The sequence below is a fragment of the Phyllobates terribilis genome, unplaced genomic scaffold (genome assembly GCF_046119375.1).
Source record: "Phyllobates terribilis strain yellow unplaced genomic scaffold, ASM4611937v1 Scaffold_156__1_contigs__length_4398808, whole genome shotgun sequence".
Taxonomy (NCBI): domain Eukaryota; kingdom Metazoa; phylum Chordata; class Amphibia; order Anura; family Dendrobatidae; genus Phyllobates; species Phyllobates terribilis.
This window is the reverse complement of record NW_027362916.1, coordinates 412,961-424,697: the sequence shown is the minus strand read 5'-3', so window position 1 is coordinate 424,697 and position 11,737 is coordinate 412,961. Positions and strand designations below refer to the sequence as shown.

At 42.8% G+C, this 11,737-nt stretch overlaps 1 protein-coding gene across 3 annotated transcripts in view; it reads right to left on the bottom strand.

Moving 5' to 3' along the window:
- Nucleotides 1–7,147: 7,147 nt before the first annotated feature.
- Nucleotides 7,148–11,737, bottom strand: part of LOC141206994 (uncharacterized) — a 182,495-nt gene continuing 177,905 nt past the window's right edge. For all 3 annotated transcript variants that reach the window (XM_073664352.1, XM_073664353.1, XM_073664351.1), the window contains exon 7: nt 7,148–8,306. In XM_073664352.1, the coding sequence (XP_073520453.1) occupies nt 7,204–8,306 (1,103 nt within the window). In that variant the 3' untranslated portion in view covers nt 7,148–7,203. The remainder of the gene's footprint in view (nt 8,307–11,737) is intronic.

Here is an 11,737-nt window from a genome sequence, read left to right as displayed (position 1 = left end):
CAGGAGGAACCGGTCCAGAAAGCAGAAGATCCATTGAGTACCTGCCACATACAGTATTCTGTGATAGAACTAGGAGAGGAATAATGGCATTGTGTGAGGACTTCTCTGGGCTTCTGTCCTTCATCCTGCAGTCGTCTGAATGGATCTAATGTGGACGGGAACCAGCTAAGCCGCATTCTGTACACAGCTGTTACTTCACTGTTCACACCACACAGAGACCCCAAAAGAGTCTCCGTGCTGAAGGGGTTAATGCCCCCCTGCGCCCAGTAATGGGGGATCTCCACATATCTCCACCTGCAGAACCGGTGGAGAAACTTCTCCGCAGTCAGTGACATTTCCGTCATTATTTGCCCCTCACTACTGGCACAATTACCCCGCGCCGCCTTTTCTACAGTTTTATGTGCGGAATGTAACGTGGGATTTTCTCTGCTTGGAGACAAATAGACGACACATGAGGTGATTATTACCAGTTACCGGACGTCTACTATATGGCGGCATATGATTGTGCTATCCACTTCATACCAGGAGCTAAAATGCAGAAATCTCGTATGTTTAACCCCTTCCAGGGAGGGCGGCCTTGAAAAACTATATTCAGAAGAGTCCAGCTAAGAGCTCATACCCATACGTGAAAAAAAAATTCCGTATTCTGGACCGAAAAACGGAAGAGTTCCATGCGATTTTGATGAGAGGAAAATGCGATTTTTCGCACCTAACATCCGTATGGGTTTTTTTTCTCTGCAACTATTATTCTGCCATCATTTACAGGACCATTTACAGTGTTCTGTGCTACAGAATGATAATGTATCCATAAAAATCGGATGGCATACGGCTGGTCCCATTAACTTGCATTGGCGAGTCTCGTCCGATATACGCAGTATGCTGCGATTTTTTTCTCAGTCCAATTTCAGCTAAGAAAAAAAATCACAGATGAGATGTACCTCATAGATTAACATTGATCAGAGTGCAATCCGATTTATTATCGGATTGCTCTAGTCTGTTTTTCTTGCATAGGGCTCATACTCATCTGCGTGAAAAACGGATGAGTGCAATCCGATAAAAAATCAAAGCATGCTGCAATTTGCCACATATATCGGACAAGACTCGCCAATGCAAGTCAATGGGCGCGAGAAAAAAAAAACGGATGGCACACGGACCATCCATATGGCATCCAATTTTTACAGCTACATTACTATTCTGTAGCATATAACACTGTAAATGATTATCGAATAATAGTTGCAGAGAAGGCAAAATGCATTGCATACGGATGTCATATGGATGCTAGGTGTGAAAAATCGCATAGTCCTCATGAAAATCGCATGACACTCATCTGATTTTCCGGTCCATATATCGAAACGTTTTTTTTCACACATATGGGTATGAGCCCTAAGGGTCATATACGGCCATCCACCTCTCCAGTCACAGAGGGGTGGGTGAAGATCTTAGGCAGCACATTCAGGATGCTCAGGACAGTGCGCAGGAAGGTTTACCTATGAACAAGCTTTATGTACTGCCCTCTTTACGTGTAGATCTTTTTGATGAAGAACATGATTCCGTTTTAGCTGGGCACGCGGGTTCGTCTGCCACTAGGAGATCTCTTTCTAGGTCCTTTTGGTGGCAGAATGCTCTTAAGGATATTGGAGAGTATGTTTGGAAATGCAAAGTCTGTTCCAAGGCTAAAGCCTCTCATCAAGCTCAGTGGGTTATCTCTTCCCTAACGATGTTTCGTTGCAGCCCTGGACCCACTTGTCCATGGACTTTGTCAATGATTTGCTTAACTCTGGTGGTATTACTGTCGTGTGGGTGGTGGTGGAACGTTTGAGCAAAAAGGTTCTTTTGGTCCTGCTTCAAAAGTTGCCAACTGCTAGGATCTTAGCAACTTTGTTAATTTCTCATAGATTAAATTTCATGGTGTTCCCAAAAATCTAATTTTTGATTCAGCGGTTCAATTTCTGGCTAGTTTTTGCTCCAGATTGGGTAATAAGCTGCTTTTTTCTCTCAGTCTATCATACTGAGACTAATGGTCAACCAGAAGGATGAACCAGGAAATAGAGCAGTATTAGTGATGTTTTGTCTCCTCTAATCAGGAAGACTGGGTGGAATTTCTGCCCCTTATCGAGTGTGCTCTAAATAACTGTTCCTCAAAGGCTACCGGGACCTTGCCTTTTTTTAGCTGCTGTAGTTTTAATCCAGTGTTTGGGAATATTTCAGGATTACAATCTTCCCTGCCAGAGGAGGAGAGATTTTGTCCCCAACTAATTAAGGTCTTGAGGGAGGACAAAAGGGATTTTTGGTAGCTAGTGACCAGGCCAAAAGTGGTGCTAACTGCAGACGTAGGAATGCTTCTATCTTTAGGGTGGGGGATTTTGTGTGGTTGTCCTCAAAATATCTGCACTTAAAGATCACATCTAAAAAGTTTGCACCTAAATTTGTAGGTACTTATAAAATTATTACAAATTTAAATCCTGTGACAGTTAATTTGCAACTTCTTATTACCTGGAAAATCATAATTCTTTCCATTCTTCTCTTTTCAAAAAATTTGAGGGGACCTCAAGACATAAATAAGGTGGATTTGGAAGGGTGTCGGGAGTATGAGGTAGAGCGAGTTCTTCGTTCCAGGTGGGTCAGGCGCTGTCTGCACTATCTCGTTAAGTGGAAATATTATGGTCCTTAAGGTAGCTCCCAAGTTAATATGGGGGATCTTCCTGCGATCAGATAAACAGATTATTGGGTGGGGCTGGGGAAAACCCAGCAGTCATGGTACACATTGGTACCAATGACAAAGTTAGAGGAAGGTGGAAGGTCACAGGGAATTAGGAGAGAAGTTGAAGTACAGGACCTCTAAGGTAGTGTTTGCAGAAATACAGCCGATTCCACTAGCGTCACTAGAAAGTTAGCGGGAACTTAAGGAGATAAATACGTGGCAGGATAAAGGGTTTGGGTTCATGGAGAACTGGGCCTACTTCTGTTGGCTACAGGCTCTACGATAGGGACAGGCTGCACCTCAACTGGGGGGGGGTGCAGATGTGCTGCAGTGAAAAATGGTCAGATAGATGGAAGAGCTTTTAAACTGGGATCTGGGGGGAGGGAGTTTTTTTGTGAAAATAAGGGGATAGAGTAGACAGAGAGAGAGACAGTAGGGGTCAATGAGGATTTAGGGGGCTGGGACATTCAAGGAAAGTAAGGAGGCAAGAAGGAGTAATAAATAGTTAATAGTATTAATAGTATTAAATGTCTGCTGGCAAATGCAAGAGGTCTTGCAAACAAAATTAATGAATTAGAGACTCTTAATGTCAGCCACAGATTACAATGTGGTGGGCATTACGGAAACCTGGCTGGCAAGTCACGACTGAGTGATAAACAGAGGATTACACTACATTCAAAAGGTTAGGAAAGATAAAAAGGTAGAGGGGTGGGTATTTTCATTAAATCCAACTTAAGACCTGCGCTAAATGACGACATTGGAGGGGAGCTTCGACAATGTAGAGTCAGTATGGGTAAATGTACAAGGAAATGCCAATAATGTAACGCTGTTAATTGGAATTTGCTACAAGCCTTCTAATATAGCTGAACATGTAGAGGATGAAATGCTGCAACAAAAACAAGTCATGGTCAAAGTGTTGGCTCCCTTGAAATTGTTCCAGAAAATGACGTAATTCTCCCAGAAAATTATTGCAATTACACATATTTTGTTATACATGTTTATTTCCTTTATGTGTATGTGAACAACACAAAAAAAAAAACAGATAAAAAAAGGCAAAGTGAACATAATTTCACACAAAACCACAAAAAATGGACTTCGTTTCAAGCATGTGAAACTCGTTCATACTCAATTGTGGCAAGTAACAGGTGTGGGCAACATGAAAATCACACCTGAAACCAGATAAAAAGGGAGAAGTTGATTCAATCTTTGCATTGTGTGCAAGCGTGTGCCATACTAAGCATGGAGGACAGAAAGAGAAGAAGAGAACTGTTTGAGGACTTGAGAACCAAAATTGTTCTAATCTTGAAATTCTTGATATTTTTCAAGTCCATCTCCAGAGATCCGGATGTTCCTTTGTCCATGGTGCACAACATAATCAATACATTTTCAACCCATGTCACTGTAGCTAATCTCCCTGGATGTGGACAGAAGAAAAACTGACGAAAGGGTAGTCCAGATGGTGAATAAGTAGCCCCACCAAAGTTGCAAAGAAATTCAAGCTGTCTTGCATGCTCAGGGTGCTTCAGTGCCAACGTGAACCAGCCGTCAACATTTGAATTAAATGAAACGCTATGGCAGGAGAATAAGGCGGACCCCACAGCTGACACAGAGGCATACAAAAGCTACACTGCAGTTTGCCAAAATGTACATGAGTAAGCTAAAACCCTTTCTGGGGAAGCGTCTTGTGGACAGAAGAGACCAATATAGAGCTTTTCGGTAAAAGCACATCGTTCTACTGTTTAAACAGAATGAAGCATGCAAAGAAAAGATCACAGTAACTACAGTGGAATATGGTGGAGGTTCAAAGATGTTTTGGAGTGGTTTTACTGCCTCTGGCATTGGGTGCCTTCACTGTGTGCAAGTCATCATGAAATCTGAAGATTACCAAAGGATTTTGTGTGGCAATGTAGTGCCTAGTCTCAGAAAGCTGGGTTTGCGTTCTAGGTCATGGGTTGCCAGCATGGCAATGACCCCAAACATACATCAAGAAGCACCCAGAAATGGATGGAAACAAAGTGCTGGAGAGTTGTGAAGTGACCGCCAATGAGCTTGGATCTAAATCCCATTGAACACCTGTGGAGAAATCTTAAAATTGCTGTTTGGAGAAAAATATTAAAATTTGAGAGTCTTCAGTAGTTGATACCTTTGGCTAACTGAAAAATTTCAAGACTACTCAGGTCTCTTTTCAGACACAGTATAACACAAAATCTGAAGTGTCATATATTTATACACAACAGGGCACAGGAATAATGCAATAGATAAGACAAGTGGCGTGAAGCAGAACTATTAGCATGGGAGAGGGAGAAGCAGTTGTGGCCATGAATATTGGAACAGTTCATTGATAAGGAGTGTGAAAGTTTTATTGTCCTGTGATTGAGGTCTGGTCCATGATTGTGACGCCCAAAACGGTCTGAGGAGCACGTTCCTTAGTTGACATAAATCCATATGACACATTAACTCCTGATCTGTGAGTGTGTCAAAGATTGTCATAAGTTTGCAATTCCACATTTTTCTGTCTCTCTGAGATTTGAAGTTACCTTTTAGTACAAGTAATTTCATGTCCATGATGCTGTGATCAGGGATAAAAAATGTTTGGCCACAGGTAGATCTAATCTTTTTTCTTTTATTGTGTGGCGATGAGAATTCATCCTTGTTCTAAGTTTTTGCCCTGTCTCCCCTATGTACAGACCGCCAGCTGGACATTTGGTACATATAATTAAGTACACTACATTAGATGTGATGAAGCTGAAAGTACCTGGGATCTTGTGGTTGTCTCCTGATTTGAGTTGGGAATCTTTATCTTGTCAGTGGTCATTATAAATAGACAGGTTTTACATTTTTTCTGGCTGCAGGGAAAAGTTCCTGTAGCTGTTGGAGAGGACAGGGAGTTTCTGATGATGATGCTTCTTAGATTTGGGGGCTGCCTAAATCACAGAAGTGGGGGGTCTGGAAATATAGATTGTAATCGGCATCTTTTAGTAATAATGGTTGTAATTTCCATGCAGCTCCCATTAGCATCTCCAGATTTGGATTGTAGGCGACTACTAGAGACTCCAGATTGCTTTCTTGTTTAGTTTTGAAATGTAGGAGATGATTCCTTGATATTCTGGTGGCTCTTGCAATCTGGTTTACAATTGTTCTTGTATGGTAGTCCTCGTTCAAAAAGGTCTTTCTGAGGCCACCAAGGTGTTAATTTCAGTACAGGAGTAGTTGAGTGTTAAGTTGATGGTGAGACGAAATTGATTACAGTGTTCATGGAACGTCTTAAGCTGTTGCTGAGATTCTGTCCAGATGATTAAAATATCGTCAATGTAACGGTAGTAGGCAAGAGGCCTGATGGGACATGAGGACAAGAAGTCACTATAAAGCTTGGCCACAAAAAGATTTGCGTACTGTGGAGCCATTTTACTTCCCACTGCTGTACCAGTCTCCTGTAGATAAATGTTATCAAATTCAAATAATTGTGGGTGAGGATGAATTTTGTAAGTTTCACCACAAAGGTGAAACAATCCTCCTTGTCTGTTTACTTTCCCTCCCAGTACCTTTTCTTTCTACCACGGTTAGGTTTCTGGGAAGTTATACTTATTCCTTTTATTTTTGGTTCTCATTAGCTTGCCTTCTGTGCCCTATATGAATGTGTCTTAGTTTCTCACTCAGGGTTTCCATATCTTCACACTTTTCTTTCCCCTTGTTGACAGTGTATTGCTGCCCCCCCCCCCCCACTCTGATTCCTCAGGAGGTAAGAGAAACTCCTCAACTGCCTATTAGGGATTTAGGTCTGAGGTGTTATTTTTAGTTGTGCAGCTAGGGCCTGTCTGTACAAAGACCAATTGGGTGTAGTTGCTGCATTCTTCCCTGTGTGGGTTCTCTGGTGGCTATCAAGATGTGCTTTCTGGTTAAAAGATTTCCCAAATTTTGGACATGAAAAATGCTTCTCTGCCCGACTCTCCTAAATCTCTTTTGCTCTTTATGATCCCAACTAGTCTCACCAAATACAAAAGGTCTTTAGTAAGCTACCTTATACAGGCTGCTAAGAATATCATTCCTCGTCACTGGAAAAGTACTTCTCCACCTACTCTGGAGGAGTGGTTCTGTGACATAGCTCTTCTAAATAGGATGGAACATTTGATTGCCCGATCCCCCACTGATTGTGATAGATACTGTGAGTCTTGGAGAGACTGGATTGAATTCCAGGAATCCGATGCCTACCGTCTTACATCACACTAATGTGACCCACCCTTTTCTCTGGTGCGTTTCTTCTCTGTCCGGATTGTGCTCTGCATTGGTTCGGGCCTGGCTGCACTATGTATAGTTTCCATTGGATTTTAGTAACTTCATAATTGTAATACTGTTGGCGTAAAATGTTCCTTTCCTTCCTTTTTCTTCCTATAACTTGATGTTTTATTGGACCTTATACTTATATTCTATGATATACTGATGCTGATATTGTCCTGGTTATTCTTTTTTTTTTGTATTTTTGTAATTGAAAATTATTTAACCTTTCAATAAAAATTGAATTTTGAAAAAGGCTTCTCCCCTGTGTGACTTCTCTGATGTTTATTAAAAGTTGCTTTCCGTGTAAAATATTTCCCACATTCTGAACATGAAAATGGCTTCTTCTCTGTATGAGTTCTCTGGTGTCTAACAAGACTGTACTTCTGTGTAAAATGTTTACCACATTCCGAACATGAAAAAGGCTTCTCCCCTGTGTGAGTTCTGTAGTGTTCAACAAGATGGCATTTCTGTTTAAAATATTTCCCACATTCTGAACATGAAAAAGGCTTCTCCCCTGTGTGAGTTCTGTAGTGTTCAACAAGATGGAATTTCCGTTTAAAACGTTTACCACATTCTGAACATGAAAAAGGCTTCTCCCCTGTGTGAGTTCTCTGGTGTATAACAAGACTGTATTTCCATTTAAAATGTTTACCACATTCTGAACATAAAAAAGGCTTCTCCTCTGTATGAGTTCTCTGGTGTATAACAAGACTGTATTTCCGTTTAAAATGTTTACCACATTCTGAACATAAAAAAGGCTTCTCCTCTGTATGAGTTCTCTGGTGTATAACAAGACTGTATTTCTGTTTAAAATGTTTACCACATTCTGAACATGAAAATGGCTTCTCCCCTGTGTGAGTTCTGTGGTGTTTAACAAGATGGTATTTCTGTTTAAAATATTTCCCACATTCTGGACATGAAAAAGGCTTCACCCCTGTGTGAGTTCTCTGGTGTCTAACAAGATCTGATTTCTTGTTAAAATATTTCCCACACTTGGAACAAGAAAATCTATTCTCGGCTGTGTGAATTTTTTGATGTTTAGGAAGAGATTTTTTGAGAGGAAAACTATTTCCATATTCTAAAAATGTCTTTTCTTTAGGAGCAGTTTGTTTTTTAATGCTTAATTTGTGACTATGATTTTCCTTAGTAGTCGGTAATGAATCAGAAGACAGGACCTGTTTCAAAGGATCAGGTGACAGATCTTTGCTGTGAAGGGATGATGGTATATCTGGAGTAATGGCATTCACTTCAATTGTATCCTGTGGGATCTCAAGATCTGATTTAAAGATTGAAGATGTCGGCCGTCCCTCTGATCTCCAGGTACAGTCATCTGCCAAGATAAAAATCTATTATTTTTCAATAAAATATCCTTGGATTTTATATTTTTTTAAATTTCTACTGTACTTAAACTGTCTATAATAATGGCAAGTTATGTAAATATATTGAATTAATTATTCACCAAGACACTGACATTTCACAATCTAATAGAAAACCTCATAGGATGAACCAGTAGAGCGTGGTGTTCAACTGTTTGTTCATTCTGCCTCCCAAATATGGAATAAAAAGCCAGCAAGTTATGTAGGCCAGAGGTCCCCAACCTTTTTTGCACCAGGGACCAGCTTTAAGCAAGACCAGTTTTCCATGGCCCGGTGGGGGTGGGGGCGGGGCTTTGGTCATATGGGGGTGGGGTTATGGAGGGGTGGAGCTGTATGGGGAGGATGCTGGCGGGACCTCGGTGTACAGCGCTGCTAAGTAGCAGCATTGTACATTGAGCGTCAGTGCATACAGCGCTGCTGCTTAGCAGTGCTACACACTGAACACCGGTACCGGGAGCCGCGTCACTGAAGCCAGTCTGCTGCCCCAGCACGCCCCACATAACATGTTCTGCCGGGGGCGTGTCAGTGAGGAGAGCCTGCCGCCCCACCCCGTCAGGAACACACCATGCTGTGCAGGAGGGCCGCGTCACTAAGATCCGCCCCGTGACGTACAACAGGTACCATGCTGTGCTGTGGAGGGCTGCGTCACTAAGACCCGCCCGACGCCCCACCCCGTCCTGCATAATGTTCTCTGCCGGGAGCTGCGAGCTGTCACGGCTATGGCAGAAAACATTATAAATCCACACAGAGCGAGCTCTGACCAGGCGCAGGGCCGCGGAGCTAGCTGTCAGCGGCGCCGCGGACCGGCTGAAAAACCCCAACGGCCCGGTCCTGGTCCGCGGACCGGCGGTTGGGGACCTCTGATGTAGGCAACAATAATACCAATAAAAACTTCTACTCATCTCACAAACAACAAGCCCCACTCAGGTCCATCGTCTGTAAATAGAAAAAAATCATAGTTACCGGTAACAGGATTTTACAGAGCCCATGATAGCACCATCTGAGAGATGGTATCCGCCCACCAAGGACAGGAAACCTGCTTAATAAAAAAGGCGGTACCTCTCCTCCGCATCAGTTTTGTTTTAGAGGACCTCCAGACAGTATGCTAGTACACAACAACCACCAATAAAACATTTCTGACTATACACCCATATATAGAGAACACCATAAGTGATCAAAAAAAGGGGGGGGGTATACAAGGGTGCTGTCATGGGCTCTGTAAAATCCCGTTACTGGTAGGTAACTATGATTTTTTTCCCCTTCTCCTATGACAGCACCTCCTGAGATTTATATAGAACAGACACCTTAGGAATGGATCACCGCTTGCAACACCTTTCTCTCAAAGGATAGATCAGCAGATGAAGAAAGATCAAGCCAGTAATGGTAAGGTAGAAGGAGATTACCATGTTGCTGCCTTACATATGTTATCAATGGACACTTCCGCCTTCTCAGTCCAGGAGGCTGCACCAGCTCTGTGGAATGGCCCTTCAGGTTCTCTGAAACCGGCACATTACTAGGGGAATATGCTAAGCTAACGGCGTCCCTGATCCATCTAGCTATAGTTCCCCTTGTAACTTTAAGTCCCTTACTAGCTCCCTGGAAGGAGACAAATAAGGCATCACTTCTCCTCCAAGGCCTTGTTACCTCCAAATACTGAACCAAAACCAGTCTAACATCTAGAGTATGAAGCCTCTGTTCCTCTAAATCTTTTGGGTTAGGATACAATGAGGGGAGAATGATCTCCTGTGTTCTATGGAATTTGGAGGCCACCTTCGGAAAATAGGCCAGGTCTGGTCTTAACGCAACTCCATCTACAGTGACCTGTGTAAAAGGATGATTTACTGACAGAGCTTGTAAGTCACTAACTCTATGGGCTGATGTTAGCGCTATCAGTATCGCTGTCTTCAGAGTGAGAGTTCTTTCTTTCACGCTTCCTTAGGGCTCAAAAAGGAGACTTAGTCAGGGCTTCCAGGACCAGGTTTAGATCCCAGGGAGGCATTCTCGGGGTAGCAATAGGTCTGGATCTATCGTACGCCTTTTTAAACCTGATAACCCATCTATCTGCTGCCAAATTATAGTTATATAAAGCTCCAAGTGCTGATACTTGCACCTAAAGGGTACTGGTAGCCAACCCCATATCTAAGACACTTTGAAGAAATTCCAGAATAGCTTTAATAGGAATTTTAACCTTAGCTGAGTGCGCCAAAATAGATAGGAATTTTGCCCATGTCCTACCATAGATCTTAGTCCTCACAGGCTTCCTGCTTTTGAGCAGAGTAGTGACTAGACCTGGAGAAAACCCTTCCTGGATTAGCAACGACCTTTCAAACTCCAGGCCATCAAATGCCCGACCTCTGAGGATGGAAGACTGGGCCTTGCTTAAGGAGATCTGGAGCATCTGGAAGGACCCATGGATCTGACTGGGACATCCTCTTTATCCAGGTGAACCAGGGTCTCTTGGGCCAGAATGGGGCGATTAGTATGACCCTTGCCTGTTCCTCCCGGATCTTCCTCAAAATCGTTGGCATTAACATTAACGGGGGGGAAAGCATAGGCTAGGCCAAAGCTCCAGGGTATTTGTAATGCATCTACCGCATAGGGTCTTTCTGTTGGATTTAAGGAGCAGAAGATCCTTGTTTTTCTGTTTCGTTTGTTTGCGAAAAGTAGAGATGAGCGGTGTTAGACTCGAACTGTTCGCCAATCTCAAATTCAAGCTGTTTTGGGCGGTGTTCGAGTCGTTCGACGAACACGAACAATTTGCAAAAAATTCGGCTGTTCGAGGTTATGTTCGATAACTGTTCGTGCACCATAAGCGTAACTGGATTTTTTCACAGTAATACTGTTATTAGTGATGAGCGAGCATGCTCGCCACTGCTTGGTACTCGCCCGAGCATCTCCGTACTCGAGATGCTCGAGCAGGAGCTGGGGTCCCCATCCTGCATGTTTGGTGCTATTTAGAGCACCAATCATGCAGGGATTGTCTGCCACTCACTGTAATGTCACAGCCATGGTGGTTGTGGCATTACAGTGATTGCCCAAATTGATGGGAAAAGTGCTCACAGTGAAACATGAAAAGCCGGCAATTCAGCAGCGGCATACACCGGTACCCGACAATTTAGAACAGAAAGAATAGAGCATCACACATAGATTAGATAGATAGAAACATATCAGTCACATATATAATAAGTACAGTGACAGTGTTGGTTACTGTACTTGTCATTTAGTGTTAAAATAAAGGATTTATTAAAAAAAAAAATTGACGTGGGGTTCCCCGTAATTTTAGTCTCTAGCGGAGGTTAAGCAGACGGCTGGGGCAGATGTTTGAAGCCTGGGAAGGGGGTAATACCCACGGAGCTTCCCAGGCTACTAATATCAGCCCCCAGCT